At 51.0% G+C, this 19,964-nt stretch overlaps 1 protein-coding gene across 2 annotated transcripts in view; it reads left to right on the forward strand.

Moving 5' to 3' along the window:
• Positions 1–18,947, forward strand: part of UNC5B (unc-5 netrin receptor B) — a 65,878-nt gene extending 46,931 nt beyond the window's left edge. Inside the window, exons 3-17 of one of the 2 annotated variants that reach the window (XM_077183500.1) lie at positions 3,284–3,427; positions 5,385–5,488; positions 6,025–6,205; positions 7,141–7,308; positions 8,154–8,318; positions 9,015–9,047; positions 9,544–9,738; positions 10,425–10,820; positions 11,389–11,476; positions 11,561–11,729; positions 12,233–12,466; positions 13,684–13,833; positions 14,639–14,803; positions 14,892–15,079; positions 16,205–18,947. In XM_077183500.1, coding sequence (XP_077039615.1) covers positions 3,284–3,427; positions 5,385–5,488; positions 6,025–6,205; positions 7,141–7,308; positions 8,154–8,318; positions 9,015–9,047; positions 9,544–9,738; positions 10,425–10,820; positions 11,389–11,476; positions 11,561–11,729; positions 12,233–12,466; positions 13,684–13,833; positions 14,639–14,803; positions 14,892–15,079; positions 16,205–16,370 — 2,546 coding nt within the window. In that variant the 3' untranslated portion in view covers positions 16,371–18,947. The remainder of the gene's footprint in view (positions 1–3,283; positions 3,428–5,384; positions 5,489–6,024; positions 6,206–7,140; positions 7,309–8,153; positions 8,319–9,014; positions 9,048–9,543; positions 9,739–10,424; positions 10,821–11,388; positions 11,477–11,560; positions 11,730–12,232; positions 12,467–13,683; positions 13,834–14,638; positions 14,804–14,891; positions 15,080–16,204) is intronic. The other variant, XM_077183501.1, reaches the window with a different exon arrangement.
• Positions 18,948–19,964: the final 1,017 nt, after the last annotated feature.

A 19,964-nucleotide genomic window follows, 5' to 3' on the forward strand; every position in this document is an offset into this window, starting at 1 on the left:
CCCTTGGCCCAGGATTTTCTCCTGAGAAGCCTCAGAGAAAAAGGAAAACAAATTCTTATCTCGTTTGCTTCTCCTGTGTTGTGCTCACATGTGGAATGTGTTTGGAGATTGTTTATCCAACAGGTGGTTGTTAGGGCTCATTTCTCTGGAGCATCCTGTAGGATGCCTTAGTGATGTGCAGAGTGGAAAGAAATAACTTTATTTCATAGACTCGTGGAATGGTTTGGGTTGTAAGAGACCTTAAAGATGATCTAGTCCAACACCCTGCCATGGGCAAGGACATTCTCCACTAGCCCAGGTGGTTCCAAGCTCCATCCAGCCTGGCCTGGAGCACTCCCAGAGATGAGGCATCCATCTGTTGCTGTGGGAATTCACTTGCTTTGGTCCAGCATCTCCCTCTCAGATTCCAGCCTGCTGTGTGCCTGCAATGTGGGGAGGAAGCAGCACACACCTCCTTCATCCAGGCTTCAAAGATGGCATTGCTGCTATCAGGGAGTGAACCAGCAGTGCCTGCAGGTGATGTGGTGCATGTTAAAAACTGCTGGTGTGGGCATCTCTGCCTGGCAGCCTCCCTAAGGAAAAGGGAGCTGGAACCAAAGTGGTTTAAGGTGGTAAAAAATCTGCATTTGCAGCGCCTGACATTGTTGGGGAAAGCTGCTGGAAAGAGCACAGGGGAGAGCTGGGCACAAAGGCACGGGTTAACATGGTTAGTTTTTAACTGTCCTTGCCTAAAAGCTTGGAAAAAGGGACCTTTAAGAAGAAGAAGGGAGGGAAAAAAAAAGGAACTTTTAAGATGACGTGTCTTGAATGAGCCTAGCTCAGTAATGCTCTGACTGCGTCTGATCCAAAACATTTCATGCGGAAGAAAGCAAAAATAGGCCAAGTCAGAGAGGATAATTCAGCTGGCTGAGGAGGGCTGGGCGGGGAGGGCAGCTCTGTTTGGGTGCCTGGAAGCCCTTAGGAAGTGACTCCTGTGTGCCACAAGCTCTGTCTTCAATTTTGGGAACAGAGGTTGGGCATTTGCAGGATGCTTCCTACTTTTCCAGGGTGCTCATCCCACCAGAGCTTCCCAAGATGGATTGCAGCCATATCTGCATTCTGAATCCTTTTAAAATCCCAAAACTGCTTGGCCCCAAAACCTTTGCTTTTGGGGTTTTCTTGTTGTGGTTCTTTCTTTCTTTCTTTTTTTTTTTTGTTCCTCCTGAATAGTGACAAAATAAATTGTATTTCCTTGTCAGCTCTTCTGCAGGAAGGTGGCAGGGAGACAGTAATTGCTCCTCACAGCACTGGGAGCGAGCTGTAACAAAATTACAGCTGGGGAGCGTGCGGCTCTCTATCACTGTGAAATTGAGGCCTTTTTAAAATAGAAACTGAAAAAAAAAATATGGGCAGGTATTGCTTAAAATAAGGAAAATAAAGCCCAAGTCCCTCCTGCCCTTGGTGATGATCATTTGTACTCCTGCAGTGTAGGGGAACATGTCCTGGTTGTGGTGGTGTCACCTTTGTCATGGCCCCCTGCCATGGCCAGGCTGATTTCTTTAAGGTTTTATTTGTCTTGTTATATTTATATTTGTCTTGTTATATTTGTATTTGGCACAGACAGGGGAGGTTTCTCCCCACAACAAAGCATCCTTCAAACCCTGGTGGGTGGGAAGGGGTGCTTGGATGTTGGAATATTGGGAAGATGTGGGAGGGAGCTGGTGGAGGAGGGTGATGTCCTGAGAAATGCTGAAGAGATTCTGCTCCTGCTCAACTGGACAGGGGGGAAAAATGAGGCACTTCCACGTGATCCATAGCCCTGGCTTCATCCCAAACCATCCTTCAGAGGGAAGTCTCCCTGGTTTGTGAGGTGCCAAGCCCAGAGGAGAAGCCTCCAAGCCTCTGTCCTCCAGCTTTGCACATGATTGAGAGACGCGATGTGCCGCTGTAAAACTCTGGATCCTAGACAAAATGTGGGAATTCAACAACTAGTACATTCATTTTTGGGTCAATCAACAGTGGATATTAGGTGCAAACTTGAGAAATTTAAAGAGCCTGATGTAAGAAATGTAGAAAAATTAGTAGATGAGGCATGGAGAGTAAATAGTAATATGGAGGGAGCATATAAGCAGAATATGAAGAAATTTATGGCAGTAGTAAGGGCAGAGAAAGGAGGAGGAAGACAAAGTTGGTGAAACCAGGGAGGTCCATCCTGACTGGGCAAAGATAAATATGCATTGTGTAGAGTTTGGGCACTGGAAAAATGAATGTCTCAAATGGAGGAGGGACAAGGGAAGAAGGATGGTGTCAAAGAGGATTGAGGGGACCAGGAGATCCTACCCCAGAGGATCCCCTGGTTATAACAATGAGGCTGGGGGAGGAAGGAAAGAGGGTAAAATTTTTAGTTGATACAGGACCAACATACTCAGTATTGAATAAAACCCTGGTGCCTGTGGGAAAGTGTCAGAACTCAGTACATCCCTCTGGGTGTCCAGAGTTGCTGGGACCTCTCAGAGACCCTGGCACACAGCCCAGAACACCTCTGGGTTTGATTATGACCCATGGAGCAAATTACCAAGCTTAGATGAAGACCTGAAAGCCACAGAAATTTAAGTAGTGTAATAATAAAGTTATCACTAGGTGAAAAGGTAGATTTTGGGATTTTTAAAATAGGGGTTTTGGGGACAAGATGGAGGGACTTGGGTGTGTCCACCCTTTCTTCTTCTTCTTCTCCACCTCCATCTTCTGCTGTGATGTTGGGACTTTGGGATTGGTTTAGAATAGAAGTCTAACATAGGTGATAGGTATTGGAAAGTAATTGGAAACATGTTATATGTAGTTTATAGTATAAAGAGATAACACTGCCCCAGGGACCAGTCAGAGTGCCTCTGTCTGTCCTGCTGAGCAGACCTCAGCTGGACAGGAGAAAAATTTTTATAGATAAGATATAATAAACAACTCTGAGACCAAAAACTGAAGAACTCGGAGTTCTTCGAACGTGCAGGCCGAAACAGAGACTTTTCACATATCTCAGGGCTGCAATAAACAGCAAACTCCTGAGAGGAAAGGATTATATTATGGTACAAGGAGCCACTGACCAATCTGAAAAGGCTTATTTTTGGAAACCCCTTTGGGAAACAATGGGGTACTCACAAATTTTTTTATCTGCTCAATCCTCCAACGGCTCCGTTGGGAAGAGATTTATTAGAACAGCTACAAGCGACTGTTATCTTTAGGGATGGAGGGATTACTGTGGGGTGCTGCCTCAGTTTCCCCGCTCCTGGATGCCTGTGTGTCCCTGCAGGGCTGCTGGTGCGGGAGGTGCAGATCGAGGTGTCCCGGCAGCAGGTGGAGGAGCTCTTTGGCCTGGAGGATTACTGGTGCCAGTGCGTGGCCTGGAGCTCGGCCGGCACCACCAAGAGCCGCCGGGCCTACGTCCGCATCGCCTGTAAGTGCTGCCCCAGGCCTCAGGGCTGGGCTTCGGTGTTCCTCACCTTCTGTGCTGCTTCAGTGTGTAATTCTGGGCTGCTTGTGAGGGGATGGTGAGCTCTCTGCACAGAGCAGGGAGATAAAACAATTCCTGCTCTAGCTGGGGACCAAGGACAAGTGATCCAAATCTCAGGCCCAGGAGCACAAACAACGTGGGTTGGAGAGAGAAAAACAAGAGAGGATGGGACTGCATGGGCTAAAGATGTAATTGGACAATTAACTCTAATATGCAAATGGAGCAGAACTTACAAAAGTCACCCCCGTGCATTTTGTGGCCATTTTGGTTCGTCTTGGGTGCAGCCCAAGGTGGATCCATGGAGGCCTGTTAATAAGTCCCTGCTTTATTCTTTAACTCTGTCTGGCCTCTATTCTAGGTCAGCCTTACAAGGCATCACTCCCTTTTCCAAATGTCCTTCTCCACTTTCTGATGAGTTTGGGATGACCCATCCCTGCAGGATGACCCTGGTTTTCTCACCCCACCCCAGCTGTAGCTTTGTTTGTGAGAGTCACCATCCCTCCCTGCAGGGCGGTGGCACTAGGTGGCACATTTGCCAGGTCTAAATGTCCTTCTCTACTTTCTGATGAGTTTAGGATGACCCTGGTTTTCTGTCCCCACCCCAGCTGTAGCTTTGTTTCTGAGAGTCACCATCCCCACCTGTGAGGCAGTGGCACTAGCTGGCACATTTGCCAGGTCCAAATGTCCTTCTCCACTTTCTGATGAGTTTAGGATGACCCATCCCTGCAGGATGACCCTGGTTTTCTCACCCCACCCCAGCTGTAGCTTTGTGAGGGTCACCATGCCCACTGGCCAGGGTGGTGGCACTAGCAGGGTTAACGCTGCAGTGCCCAGCAGCGTGCTCAGCGCTTCCCAGGGTTTTATTATCCTTAATAACCCAACATTTATTATCCTTAATAACCCAACGGATGGCACCTTGCATGCTCAGCGACTCCGTGTCCTCCCAGTCCCTGCTGTCACATGTCACTGCCCTGAGCTGCTCCTGGGGGTGTCAGCCTGATCAAAGAGCCAGTTAGTCAGGCTGGGCACGCCTGAATTTGCTCAATTAGCAGATGAGATGGCAGAGCTATGGGGGGACAGCCAGGCTTGCCCGGTCCCAAATGGATTTGGCTATTAGAGGGGTAATAATCCAACATGTTACCCAAAACAGATCAGCTGTGCTGCTGAAGGGTTATGCTGGGAAAACCGGAGACTAACAGAACCATAGAATCACAGAAAGTTTTGGGTTGGAAGGGAGCTTAAAACTGACCTCATTTTAACCCCATCCCATAGGGAGGGACACCCTCCTCTAGACCAGCTTGCTCCAAACCCCCTTGAGTCTGGCCTTGAACGCTTCCCTCTTGTTTTTTGGAGTAGAGGGTTCAGGAGCCACGTGGAGAGAGAGGTCTGGGAGCTGTAGCAGGGGATTGCAGCACCATCTAGTGATGCTCCTGCTCCTTCCCAGGCTCTGGAGCAGGACACTGCTGTGTCCCCCACATCCTGAGGGGCTCTGCTGGGAGGGATGAAGAAACAGTGGATAAGCTGAGCTTAGCCCCAAAAAGAAAACACAGGATGGGGTATAAGCTTTCATGCACATGAAGGAGGAAGTGTATCATCCACCATGTGCTGCCCCAAATCCATCCTGGAAAACATGGTCCTTCAGCTCCTTCCTCCCTGGGCACGTTTTGCCCTGGCTGTCTATGCCAGAGGGACTTCCTGACACGAGGAAGTCGACTATGGTAGAATTTGTTTTATTTTTAGGGCTGTGTTTTGTTCTAGGGGGGTTGGCAGTTGCATCTAACCCCTCCCCTTACTATGGGGTGCTGGGGCTAGTTGTAGCAGCGTGTGCTCACCAAAGTTTTGGAGGCTGCCCTGTTCCTGCTGCAGGCTGCTAACCCCTGGCTTCTCCTTCCCCTCCCAGACCTACGGAAGAACTTTGATCAGGAGCCTCTGGGCAAGGAGGTGCCACTGGAGCACGAGGTGCTGCTGCAGTGCCGCCCACCTGAGGGGGTCCCACAGGCTGAGGTGAGTGGCTCCTGAAGGAATACATGTGGGGTATCCCATCCCATCCCATCCCATCCCATCCCATCCCATCCCATCCCATCCCATCCCATCCCATCCCATCCCATCCCATCTCCTGTCAACTCTCATTCAGCAGAATGGTTTATTTTGGGCAGCACCCTCTCCCACGCTTCCTGAGGTGCCTCAGAGGGAAGATCTGACAAGGAGGCACCCAGGGAGTTGTCTGGATGGGAGCAGTCACCAGTGGGAGCTGAGGGCTGGGAAGATCAGTTTGGATTGGTTTTCCTACCATGGTAGTGGAGCTTTCCTTGCCCGCAGCTCCATCAGCCGCTGGGAGCTAGCTGTGTGTTGGAGGGAGCCACAGTGTCTCATCCTTGGCCAAATCACCAGTAGCATGCCCCAGTCAGGCCTAGTTTGGCCCCGTTTTTCAGGAGAAATAAATCCAGTCAGAGGCAGGGTTGTCCACTCAGTGGTTAAAGTGCTGAGGACATCTTTGGTCTTGGTGATGGCTTAATCCCCATCCTTTCCTTTCGTGCCAGGTGGAGTGGCTGAGGAACGAGGACGTCATTGATCCCAGCCAAGACACCAATTTCCTGATCACCATTGATCACAACCTGATCATCAAGCAGGCCCGGCTGCTGGACACTGCCAACTACACCTGCATGGCCAAGAACATCGTGGCCAAGCGCCGGAGCACCACAGCCGCTGTCATCGTCTACGGTACCGGCCCGCAAGGGGACCTGTGGTGCTGGCTGTGTCCCCAAGCCAAGGGGCATTATGGGCATTTCCTGGGAGTGGTAGGAGTCAATTAGTGCATGGTGTTAGGTGATATAACCAATATCTGCAGAACAGGAGCCTCTAGTGGCTTCTACAGGCAGTAAGGAGAGGTTTGAGGTGGAGGGGTGGAGGTGTTTCCAAGCATTCTCAACTGGGTGGGTGTGACCGTGTTCACAGGGGTCTTAGGTTGAGGGAAGAGATGAGGATCTGACTCCATGTTTCAGAGGGCTTGATTTATTATTTTATAGTATATATTACATTAAAACTATACTAAAATAATAGAAGCAAGGATTTCATCAGAAGGCTGGCTAAGAATAGAATAGGAAGGAATGATAACAAAGGTTTGTGGCTCAGGCTCTGTGTCCGAGCCACCTGGGCTGTGATTGGCTATTAATTACAAACATCCAACATGGGCCAATCAAAGATCTACCTGTTGCATTCCACAGCAGCAGATTATTAATGTTTACATTTTGTTCTTGAGGCCTCTCAGCTTCTCAGGAGGAAAAATCCTAAGGAAAGGATTTTTCATAAAAGTTGTCTGCGATAGGTAGGAGAGTGGATGGAGGTTGGATCCATATGGATTGCTCTGACTCTCAAAGCAGCTGGAAAGCTGTATTTGGCTGCACTTTGCTATGAAATCAAAGATCTCCTCAGGGCCAGACACAAAAAATATTTGCCAAGTGGAAAAAGGACCAAAGCAGTCTTGAGCATCTCAGGCACCGGGTGGTGACACAAGAGGGAGTTTTGTGGTTTGCTGTTCACGAGGCTGAGCTGTAACAGGGCGTCACAGAAGGTGTAAGAACTTGAGGCTTAGCTCCAGCCCGAGGCTTAGCTGATGGATTGGGCTCCAGATTTGATTCTGCCCCTCTCCTCTGCAGTGAATGGTGGCTGGTCCACCTGGTCCGAGTGGTCTCCGTGCAACAACCGCTGTGGCCGGGGCTGGCAGAAGCGCACGCGGACCTGCACCAACCCCGCGCCCCTCAACGGCGGCTCCTTCTGCGACGGGCAGCCCTTCCAGAAAATCACCTGCACCACCCTCTGCCCAGGTGAGCAGGGCTCAGAGACTGCCATGCCCACGCTGCCTCTGCCCTAGGCTGGGGTTGGGATTGTTGGGATTGTTCAGCCTGGACCAGAGAGGGCTCTGAGGTGACCTCATTGCAGCCTTCCAGTACCTCAAGGGAGCCTACAAGGAACATGGAGAGAGTTTATTTACAGGGGCCTGGAGTGGCAGCAGAACAGAGAATGGCTTCACACAGACAGGATTCAAAATGGCTTCACAGGGCAGGATTAGATGGGATATTGGGAAGAAATTCTTCCCTTTGAGGGTGGGGAGGCCCTGGCACAGGGTGCCCAGAGCAGCTGTGGCTTCCGCTGGATCCCTGGCAGTGCCCAAGGCCAGGTTGGATGGGGCTTGGAGCAGCCTGGGATGGTGGAAGGGGGCAGGGGGTTGGAACAAGCTGCTCTTTAGGAGCACTGGGATAACACTCCCCAAAGTGGGAAGGTTTTACTGACCCTGCAGTGGACGGCATATGGGTGGAATGGAGCAAGTGGTCAGTGGTTCAATGGGGCTTGGAGCAGCCTGAGATGGTGGAAGGTGTCCCTGCCCATGGCAGGGGGTTGGCACAAGCTGCTCTTTAGGAGCACTGGGATAACACTCCCCAAACTGGGAAGGTTTTACTGACCCCACTGTGTCTGGTGCCTGCAGTGGACGTCATGTGGACAGAGTGGAGCAAGTGGTCAGTGGTTGAACGGGGCTTGGAGCACCCTGGGATAGTGGAAGGTGCCACTGCCAAATGGCAGGGGGTTGGCACAAGCTGGTTTTTAGGAGCATTGGGATAACACTCCCTAAAGTGGGAAGGTTTTGCTGACCCTGCTGTGTCTGTGCCTGCAGTGGATGGTGCCTGGACAGAGTGGAGCAAGTGGTCAGCGTGCAGCACCGAGTGCACCCACTGGCGCAGCCGCGAGTGCGCGGCCCCCGCGCCCCGCAACGGCGGCAAGGACTGCAGTGGGGTGCTGCTGGACTCCAAAAACTGCACTGACGGCCTCTGCCTGCACAGTGAGTACCCAGGAGGGTCCCCACGGCCATGGGGACGTGCCACAGAGATGCCACTCTGGCTGTGGCGCTCTGACATTGGCCACGCTTTGTTGGCTGTGCCTCCAAGCTGATGGAGCAGCCGTTGCCGCCTGAGTTTTAAGTGGTAACTGAAAACACCTTTTAAAAGGTGTTTTTAAGCAGATTTGTCCCTTCCAGAGTTATTTCTTACTTGGAGGAAGAGATACTAGGGAGTTTGGGGGATCTAAATGTGCTGCTGGCATTGAGGCCCCTGTCCCAGCCCTGTAGGTGTGGGGTCTCTGCTGGAATAAAGCTGGTTGTGGGTAGGCAGGGAAACAGGAGGGGTTTCTCAGCCACACCATGAAAACAGCTCCCCTGGCTCACAGCTGGGAGTTCTGGAGGTGGTTTTTGAGAAATAAATCTATAATGATGGTAATGATGCTGCTACCTGTGAGTGGGCATGCTGCAGGCAGCGAATGCTGCCACCTGCTGCTGTGTGACACCACTGTCCCCTTTACTGCCTGGGCAGGGGGATGTCCTTGTCACCATGCTTCTATGTGGGTTTTGGGAATGCCCCAGGGAATGATGTTGATCTCCCACACCCCCCACCCTGGGCTGGCTTACCTCCCACTTTCTGTTTCATCTCATCCCCATCATCACCTTCACCTTTTTCTTTTCTAACTTTGTTTTTCCTAACAGATAAAAGAATTCTAAACGAGCCCAAAAGCCACCGTAAGTGCTCATTTCATGGCCATTCTTTTTTGTTTGTTCCTGTGCTTTTGTTCTGTTTAATCCATAGCAGGGATTCCCTGGCAGCTGGGCGAGGACAGGGTGGGAAGATGGAACAACTAAAGCCCACTCCAAAACTCCTGTGGGCTCCTCAGGGTTGTCTCTGTTAGGATCTGAGGGTTGCTCACAGCTTCATGAACCTGAACTGCACAAACCCAAAGTTTCTGGGACCCTTGGTGCTCAGATGAAGTTTGCACAAGCTGTAGCCAGGTGTCCTCCAAAGATCTGAGGGCTTCACCTCCATCTCATTCTCTGGCATTGCTCTTGACTTCCTACTCTTAGAAAACACTTTCCATCCTCTTGCCAGCCTTTCCAGCAGGCCCAGGGCACGTCCTTCCACCCATGCCTGAGTCAGTGGTGGGGCTGGGGAGCGATGGCGGGTCCTGACGCGCTTTTCTGCTGTCCCTTTTCTCACCTCCATGTCTTTAATCCCCCTCAGTGCTGGAGGCCACGGGCGATGTGGCCCTGTACGCCGGGCTGGTGGTGGCCATTTTTGTCTTCATCGTGATCCTCATGGCCGTGGGGGTGGTGGTGTACCGGAGGAGACGCCGCGATTTCGACACGGACATCACCGACTCCTCGGCCGCGCTGACCGGAGGCTTCCACCCCGTCAACTTCAAGACATCTCGGCATGGTAAGAGCCATGGAGGTCCTCACCAGCCCTAGGGCTAGCAGAAACAAAGTCACAGGAGAGAGTGGATCCTCACTGGGCTCCAAGTCCCTTTTTCCTGAGGGAATATACTGATTTTTGAAGGCTGCAGTGGAAGTGGTCAGGTGTTGATGGTGGGAATCAGGGCAGCTTGGCCTGGTGCCCCATGGCAGGGGTTTGGAATGAGATGGTTTTGAAGGCCCCATCCAAGCCAAACCATTCTGGGATGTCTCCCATTCAAGCAATACATTTCCATGCCCTTTCCACTGCTGTCTTCATCCCACCTGTGTTTGCTACCCCTGCAGACAACCCTCAGCTGCTGCACCAGCTTGCTCTGGTGCCCCATGGCAGGGGTTTGGAATGAGATGGTTTTGGAGGTCCCATCCAACCCAAACCATTCTGGGATGTCTCCCACTCAAGCAGTACTTCTCCATGCCCTTGTTTCCACTGCTGTCCTCATCCCCCACGTGTGTTTGGTGCTCCTGCAGACAACCCTCAGCTGCTGCACCAGCTTGCTCTGGTGCCCCATGGCAGGGGTTTGGAATGAGATGGTTTTGGAGGTCCCATCCAATCCAAATGATTCTGGGATGACTCCCACTCAAGCAGTACTTCTCCAAGTCCTTGTTTCCACCTCTGTCCTCATCCTCCACGTGTGTTTGGTGCTCCTGCAGACAACCCTCAGCTGCTGCACCCATCCATGCAGCCGGACCTGACGGCCAGCGCGGGCGTGTACCGCGGCCCCATGTACGCCCTGCAGGACTCCTCTGACAAGATCCCCATGACCAACTCCCCCCTGCTGGACCCCCTGCCCAGCCTCAAGATCAAGGTCTACAACTCCTCCACCGCCTCCTCCTCCTCGCCAGGGCTGCACGATGACACAGACCTGCTGGGAGGGGTCCCTGCCACCGGCACCTACCCGGGGGACATGGCCAGGGACGGCCACTTTGCCAACGTGAGGAGCAAAGGCCTGGGCTCCCAGCACCTCCTCAGCCTGCCCCGGGAGCATGGCTACAGTGCCAGTGGCACATTTGGCTACCTGGGGGGAAGGCTCACCGTGCCAGGCACAGGTAAGCTGCTGGCTGGGATTGTGTGGCTGCTGGACCATCATCTTGTCCCTGCTTGAGCAGCCCTTTGCTGTCCCAAACGTGGCTCAGGGAAGGAAGGCAGAAAGCCATTCCCAAGCCAGGCATCTCAGGCTGGAGGTTACAGCCTCCTTGGGCTTGCCTTGGTCTTTCCCTGCCATTGATCCAAGGGCTAGCACCTTGCAAAAAAACCACAAAGATTAGGATTTTCCTTCCTAGTGAAGAAAAAGCTTTGGCCTGGCTCATCCCTGCAAGCATGGGACAGCCCAGAGAAGCCGTGGCTGCCCCTGGATCCCCAGAAGTGTGAAAGGCCAAGATGGACAAGGCTTGGAGCAGCTTGGCATAGTGGAAGGTGTCCCTGCCCAAGGCAGGGGGGGTGGAAACGGGTGATCTTTAAGGTCCCTTCCAAGCCAAAGCATTCCATGATTCTGTGACCTGGAGGTGTTCCTCTCTGTGCTGCCCTGGCTCCCTGCTCTCCTTGTGCTCTCTGGCTGGGGTGGAGGGTGGTTTCTCCCTCATTCCCCGTGACTGAGCCCTGTGTGTGTCATTCCAGGGGTGAGCCTGCTGGTGCCCCACGGGGCCATCCCCCAGGGGAAGTTCTACGAGATGTACCTGGTGCTCAACAAGGCTGAGACCGCCCTGTAAGTCACCCCGCTGGCCACCCACCCTCCTCGCTGGCCACCAGGGAGTTCCCTGTCCAACCTGTGTCCCCTGTCCCTCCCCAGGCTGCCCTCTGAGGGCACACAGACCGTGCTGAGCCCTGCAGTGACCTGTGGGCCCACGGGCCTGCTCCTGTGCCGCCCTGTTGTCCTGACCATTCCCCACTGCGCCGACGTCAGCTCCTCGGACTGGATCTACCACCTGAAAACACAGTCCCACCAGGGAAACTGGGAGGTAAGGGGGCAAGCCAGGCCCTGCAGCCAGCAGAGACCCTGGGGGACAGGCACAACCCCTTGGATGATGGGCTGACATCCCTCAACATCCCTCAGTCTTGGTGTCTCTGTGTGGTGGTGTTCACAGGGGTTCTTGGATGAGGGAAGAGATGAGGATCTGACTCCATGTTTCAGAAGGCTGATTTATTATTTTATGATATATATTACATTAAAACTATACTAAAAGAATAGAAGAAAGGATTTCATCAGAAGGCTGGCTAAGAATAGAATAGGAAGGAATGATAACAAAGGTTTGTGGCTTGGACAGAGAGCCCGAGCCAGCTGGGCTGTGATTGGCCATTAATTACAAATATCTAACATGGGCCAATCCCAGATGCACCTGTTGCATTCCACAGCAGCAGATAACCATTGGTTACATTTTGTTCCTGAGGCCTCTCAGCTTCTCAGGAGGGAAAATCTTAAGAAAAAGATTTTTCATAAGAGTTGTCTGTGACATCTCTGTAGGAAGTTGTGACCCTGGATGAGGAGACCCTCAACACTCCCTGCTACTGCCAGCTGGAAGCCAAGTCCTGCCACATTCTGCTGGACCAGCTTGGCACCTATGTCTTTGTGGGGGAGTCCTACTCCAGGTCAGCCATCAAGAGGCTCCAGCTGGCCATCTTTGCCCCCACTGTCTGCACCTCCCTGGAGTACAGCCTCAAGGTCTACTGCTTGGAGGACACGCCAGATGCTCTGAAGGTAAATATCCCCTTCCCAAAGCTGTTTGTGCTGGCAGCAGGATGCTGCCTGGTGCCTCTCAGGGTGGCCTAGCCCTGGGGAGCAGCCAACCTGATGCAACTGCCTGCAAAGTGACCACAGTGAAATAATGAGGTGTTTACAGCTTTGTCTGTCCTTCCTTGTCCTCTCTGAAGGAAACAGGGAGGGTGTTGTGTAGCTCCTCTGCTGGGACCCCTCCTGCAGGCATTACACCAGAGGTTTGGCTGCTGATGGGCAGGTTTTTTATAGATCCTGCAGGGATCCATGTCTCTCCCTGGCCTGGAAGGGTTTTTGTGACCGTGTTCACAGGGGTCCGAGGATGAGGGAAGAGACTAGAATGTTGACTCCATGTTTCAGAAGGCTTGATTTATTATTTTATGATATACATTATATTAAAACTATACTAAAAGAATAGAAGAAAAGATTTCATCACAAGGCTAGCTAAGAATAGAAAAAGAAAGAATGATAACAAAGGCTTGTGTCTTGGACAGAGAGTGTGAGACAGCTGGGCTGTGATTGGCCATTAATTAGAAACAACTAAAATGAGCCAATCCCAGATGCACCTGTTGCATTCCACAGCAGCAGATAACCATTGTTTGCATTTTGTTCCTGAGGCCTCTCAGCTTCTCAGGAGAAAAAATCCTAAGGAAAGGATTTTCCATAAAAGATGTGTGTGACAGGTTTTGTGGCATAGATAACATTGAGTGCATCACAGGAGGCTGCAATTTGGGTGCTTTGGCTGCCTGGACCCACCAGTGCTGGGGCTCTTTGGTTCCCTGTGACTTGTCCAGTGCATCCTGTTGGGATTGATGTGGTGCCTCTAGGTGGGGATGTAGGCAGGGCTGTGGCTCCTGGCTTTGTCTTTTTCTCCTAAAAGCTGCTGCTGTTTGGAAGGGATGGTGTTAAAAGCAGATAGAGTGGCAGGAGTCAGGTCAGGAGTGCCTGAGCCTTGTGCTGGAGCTTTGTGTTCTCCAAGGAATCATTTATGGATGCTCACATTAGGAAATTCAAGTTTTAGGTGGGGCTGGTGTATGAGATGAGCTGGCAGGTTCTGTTGGGGTGGCAAAAGCTGTTCTCCATGCTGGCTCTTCTTGGCAACTCCTCTCCCCTCTCCATCCTGGCTTTGGGCATGGAGCTGGGCAGAGGAGCAGCCCCTGCCCTTCTCCTGGCTCTCACCCTGCCTGTCCTGGTGCCCACAGGAGGTGCTGGAGCTGGAGAGGACACTGGGAGGGTACCTGCTGGAGGAGCCCAAGCCCCTGCCCTTCAAGGACAGCTACCACAACCTGCGCCTCTCCATCCACGACATCCCCCACGCGCTGTGGAGGAGCAAACTGCTGGCCAAGTACCAGGTGAGGGGCTGACCTGGGGGCAGCTGGCCTCCCAGGCTGGGAGCTCCATCTCAGCCAGGCATTGGAGGTGCTGAGTTGTCTCCCAAGAGGACAGAGGAGGAAGGGGATCAGTTTTCTGCTCTTTTTGGTGGGATGCTCTCTGTGAGGTCTGTCACTGGCCATGTACAAATCACAAACGGGACAGGACTGCTGGGAACGTGCCTTGAGCTGTTTGATTTTCCAGCATCACTCTCATTCCATGGTTATGACAATGGGAAGATGCCACCAGCTCACATCCCAGGCAGCAGACCAAGAACTTAATGTTACAACTTACTTTAAAAGTTTTTTGACCAATCACACAAAGCAAAAGCACATTGACAGTGGTTCTATCCAACTACTGTAAGCACACGAATCTTTCTTTAAAACAACCTTGCTCATTTCAAATACAATACCAGCTTGTAAGCCTTAAAACACAATGCACAGAGCTCCATTATTAAGCTTCAAACTTCCAGTTATCTTGCTAGATAAACTTTTCTGTAGCTTAGAGAGTTATTCTAGACAAGCATTAATAGACAAATCATTGCTCTATTTGTTCTTACTTTTCTACTTCTTATATAATTTTTCTGCTGACCAATCTCATGGCTGCTGCTTAGTTCCAGTCACAGTTCTGCTGTCTCTGAGGCCTGCCTTTTGCAGCTTTCCCAAAACCCTCTGATTTTGTGGATTCCCACAAGGTCCTGCTGTCCCACCTCACCCATCACGGGGTGGCTGGAGGAGGTGGGAGCTGCTGGAGCCTTGGCTGAGCCCTTGCTTTGGTGGCCCACAGGAAATCCCCTTCTACCACATCTGGAGTGGCAGCCAGCGAGCTCTGCACTGCACCTTCACCCTGGAGAGGTACAGCCAGGCCTCCACCGAGCTCACCTGCAAGATCTGCGTCCGGCAGGTGGAAGGGGAGGGGCAGATCTTCCAGCTCCACGTCACGCTGGGAGAGGTGAGCAGAGGGGAGGGGACAGCTGGGGACACACTGGGGACACGCTGGGACGTTTCACCAACATCTCACCCTGTCCTTCCTCTTCCAGCACGGCAGCTCCTCCGACACCCTCCGCTCCCACCACAGCGGTGCCACCACCGCCTCCACCACCCAGGTGGGACCCTACGCCTTCAAAATCCCCCTCTCCATCCGGCAGAAGATCTGCAACAGCCTGGATGCTCCCAACTCCAGGGGCAACGACTGGAGACTTCTCGCCCAGAAGCTCTCCATGGACCGGTGGGTGTCCCCAGGCTTTGCTTTCCCCTCCTGTGCCCCCAGCTGGGAGGCTTCACTCTGTGCTCCCTGCCAGCTGTAGACATCCATGGGGTTGTGTCCTGCTGTATAGGTGCATCCATAAATGGGGACATAGCTCTGCACAGTTATATCCATCTCTATTCTTGGGCACAATTTTAAATTTTAAAAGAGGCAAGGTTTAGATGAGATATTGGGAAGAAATTCTTCTCCTGGGGGTGGTGAGGCCCTTGCACAGGTGCCCAGAGAAGCTGTGGCTGCCCCATCCCTGGAAGTGTTCAAATCCAGGTTGGAGAGGGCTTGGAGCACCCTGGGATAATGGAAGGTGTCCCTGCCGTGGCAGGAAGGTTGGAACTAGATGATCTTGAAGGTCCCTTCCAACCCAAACAATTCTGGCATCCATCTGTGCCACAGTCCTGTGTCTCCTGTCACTTTGAATGGCCCTTGTTTATCTGGGACAATGGCTGTGCCGTTCCCACTTGGTTCACCCCAGGACCAAAGGGAGAAAGGTTCATTTCACCAAAGCAAATGTTCCATTGCTTTTGCATGAATACCAGCTCTGTCTAAAAACTGCAGACATTCTCTGGAGGGCTTTGGCATTTACATTACAGCATTTCCATCCAAGTTCATGTTCCAAACAGGTCCATTGTGGTGGTGTTCACAGGGGTCTCAGGAAGAGGGAAGAGACGAGAATCTGACTCTATGTCTTAGAAGGCTTGATTTATTATTTTATGATATATATTATATTAAAATTATACTAAAAGAATAGAAGAAAGGATTTCATCAGAAGGCTTGAAGAGAAAGGTAAAGAATGGAATGTATAACAAAAGCTTGTGTCTCTCAAGAGAGTCTGAGACAGCTGGACTGTAACTGGCTATTAATTAGAAACAACTATATGAGACTAATCAAAGATGCACCTGTTGCATTCCACAGCAGCATAGAATCATTGTTTACATTTTGTTCCTGAGGCCTCTCAGCTTCTCAGGAGAAAAAATCCTAAGGAAAGGATTTTCCATAAAAGATGTCTGTGACAGTGCAGCATCCTCCCTCCTGCCACCTCCAAAGGGGCACCACAGCAGCCCAACCCTGTCCTCTGCTTCTCCCTTGCAGGTATCTGAACTACTTTGCCACCAAAGCCAGCCCCACGGGGGTGCTCCTGGACTTGTGGGAAGCCGAGCACCAGGACGACGGCGACCTCAACACCCTGGCCAGTGCCTTAGAGGAGATGGGCAAGAGCGAGATGCTGGTGGTCATGGCCACAGAGGGGGACTGCTGATGGTGCTCCCCACGCCTGGGGGGCCAGGAGGACGAAACAGGGGCTGAGGAAGGGTCCTCCCCCCATGGCAGGGGGAGGCACATCCGTCCTGAGCGGGGAGGGCGCTTCTCCCGCACCACTGGCAGCCTTAGAGACCCATCCTCAGCGTTTACAAGCAATCCAAGTGTTACACAGCATTCCTCCTCCTCCTCCTCCTCGTGGCACGGGGAGGAATTAGGGCTTCTCGAGTTGGGATGGGGGCTTTCCTTTTCCTTCTTCTTTTTGGGTTCCCTTCCTCCTCCTTTAATAGCATTTCTGCGTGGAAGAGATGAATACAATCCAGGCTTAACTTCTGTCAAAGGCTTTAGGCAGCTTAACGAGGCAAATAGGAAAGAAAAAAAGGAAAAAAAAAAGTTTCTTAGGAAACGCAAATAATTTATTATCCAGATCTTTGGATGTGTCCTTTTTAAAAAAAAAATAGAAAAAAAAAGAAAAAAAAAGATTTATAATTTTTTTTTTTTTTTGGTGTGTGAGAGCAAGAGCGTCGCTGTGGTCGGGGTGGCAGAGAGAGAGATTTCAATGGACACACTTTTGTAGGGAAAAGCGTGTGATCCAAGTGGAGGAAAGCATGTTTACATGTCCTGGGACCCCCAGGGAGTCCAGAGGTTGAAGTGCCTCTCCACCCCTCTGCTTCAGGGCCAGCTCAGACCCTTCCCAAGGCTTTTGTCCTTGCAAACTCCCTTTTCCCTGGCAGTGGGAATGACGGGTCCCACTCCACCTGCAAGGAGGGATGAGGGATGCTGCCCTGGATTTGGGGTTCAGGGTGGGCAGAGTGCATCCAGATCTGGGTATTTTTAATGAATTCTTCCCTGGCATGGTTTGGGGGAGCTTTTTAGGATGGCTACGCCTTCATTTACACAAGTTCAGTACAAACCAAAGATTTCAGTCCTGCACCAACCTCTGGACTCGAGGCTAAAGGAGAAGATGTTGTAAAGGCAGCAGGATTTTGCAGTGAGCACCCCAAACCTGGGCTTGGGGCTCAGAGGGAGGTGATGAGGGGGTGTGAGGGGTCAGGGGAGAGCAGGGGCTGGTGGGCTGGGATGTGGCCACTTCAAGCTGCCTCCACTTCAGGTCCCTGCGCTCCTGCCTGGATTTTGATGCAGTATTCCAGCCCGGATTCAGGGAGGGGTACTCTGGTATTCCCAAGCTGCCAACCAGGCTGGGCATTTTCACATGAGGAGTGCTCAGGTTTTCCCCCTCACTGCAGCTCCTGCTTTTCCCTGGAACAGGGCTTTTATTGCAATGGGGAAGCTGTGGGGTGAGTGGAAAGTAATCCAGTGGTAGGCAGGACCAAGGTTCCTCACACAGATACGGTGTCTTGATGAAGGTAAAAAATTTAGGCTGCCTGCAGGTAGAAATAGTTACTCACTGAGTGCTGTATCTTAGAAATTTGTCTGTTAAAAAAAAATACAAAAATAGGAAGGGGGTGGTAAGCTCAGGATTAGACTAGGTCACACGGCCAGGCTGTGGATTCTCCATCTGTGGAAGTATTAGGAGCATGTCCTGCTCTGGGCTGCAGTGTCCTGGAGTGCCTGTGCCATCCCACAAAGTGCTGGGCACAGAAACACACCCAGGGAGCCTGGAGAGCATCACCTGCACAGGGCAGCTCAGGAGGAGCTTTCAGTATTGCTGGGACATGACAGGATTCCTGTGGGCAGCTCCTGAGGCCCTGCTGGAAAGCTTTGAGCTGCTCCCTGCTGTGTCTCGGGGTCCCTGGGGTTCACTTCTTGCTGGGTTTTCAAGGCTGTGGGAGAGAAGGGATCTTTTCCCCTTGTGCTGGGTGGGAAAACTGCTGCTGGGAGAGCTCCTGTGTCACATGGGAAGGGATTTATCCATCCTTTGGGTTGCATTTGACCAATTCTGAGACCCTCTGGGCTAAGGAAGAAAAAGCAAATTTGGAGAGCAATAAACACTCAGTGGATCAATCCAGCTGCCCGTGGTCTCGAGGGCTCCTGTCTCAGTTCATGGGGCTCTCTGAGGGATGAGAAGCTCTTTCAGGTCCCCTCGGAATCTCTCTCGCTCCCATTCTCTGCTTTACAGATCACTGTGCTGGGATGTGCGTGTGTCTGTCTGTCCATCCTGCCCACAGGTGCCTCTCTCCATCCCCCTCCATCTCTGTTCCCCTTCCTTTGGGCAGGCAGCAGCCACCTGGCTTGGCTGAAGTGCATCTTTGGGGAGCTGCTCCCCATTTTTCTGACCAGGGAACCTGCAACAGGAGCAGGGCAGGGCAGGGGGGGATGCAGGGTTTGCCTCCATTTCCCATGGGTGCCAGCTCCTCCACACCTCCCAGGGGTTTCTCCAGCGAGGCATTCTGGCCAAGGCAGCCCTGTGGTCTGGCAGTGTCCATCTCTTGCCCCAAAACTTGTTTCCATATTTATATGTCCAGGGGATGGGCCCGGCGGCATCCTCTAAACCCTCATCTGTTTATTCTGTAAACTAAAGAACTGTAAATAAAGTTTAGCATTCCTATTGTAACAAATTAATTTTTATGCAATAAATTATATTTCCTAGTCTAATAAAAAAAAAATTAAAAAAAAAAGAAACAATCTGCTTAATCTGCTTGCCACTCTGCTGTTCATCACTCACCATCCCTGCTGTGTTTGGCCTCTGCAGGGATTGGGGATCCCTGTGAGATCCCTCTCTTGTATTTGTGAGGTTCCCAGATGAAGGAAGGAATGATGCATCTGACTCTATGTTCTCAGAAAGCTAATTTATTATTTTATGATACTATATTGTATTAAAGAATGCTATACTGAAGAATACAGAAAGGATACTTACAGAAGGCGAAAAGAAGTCGTGAATCTCATGACTCTTTCCAGAGTCTGACACAGCTCAGCCCCAATTGGTCATTAAGTCAAAATAACTCACATGAAAACAATCAAACAATCACCTGTTGGATAAACAATCTCCAGACCATATTCCAAAGCAGCAAAACACAGGAGAAGCAATCAGATAATATTGTTTTCATTTTTCTCTGAGGCTTCTCAGCTTCCCAGGAGAAAAATCCTGGTGAAGGGATTTTTCAGAAAACATGACAGTGACACACGCTGTTGGTAGTTCTCCTCCAGGCAGGCCATTGGTGAAAGCACCATTGTGGCATCAGAGAGCAGGCACAGACTTTCCCAGAAAAATCCTGGGAAGCTGTGGAGAAGCTGTGGTGTTGTATTTGGAGGGTTCCCAGACGAAGGAACGATGAATCTGACTCCATGTTCTCAGAAGGCTAATTTATTATTATATTATATTATATTATATTATATTATATTATATTATATTATATTATATTATAAAATGCTATACTAAAACTGTGTTAAAGAATACAGAAAGGATACTTACAGAAGGCTAAAAAGATAATAATGAAAACTCCTGACTCTTTCCAGAGCCTTGACACAGCCTGACCCTGATTGGCCATTAAGTCAAAACAATTCACATGAAACTAATTAAACAATCATCTGTTGGATAAACAAACTTCAACCACATTCCAAAGCAGCAAAACACAGGAGAAGCAATCAGATAATATTGTTTTCATTCTTCTCAGAGGCTTCTCAGCTTCCCAGG

This window comes from Agelaius phoeniceus, chromosome 9, assembly GCF_051311805.1.
Source record: "Agelaius phoeniceus isolate bAgePho1 chromosome 9, bAgePho1.hap1, whole genome shotgun sequence".
Lineage (NCBI taxonomy): Eukaryota > Metazoa > Chordata > Aves > Passeriformes > Icteridae > Agelaius > Agelaius phoeniceus.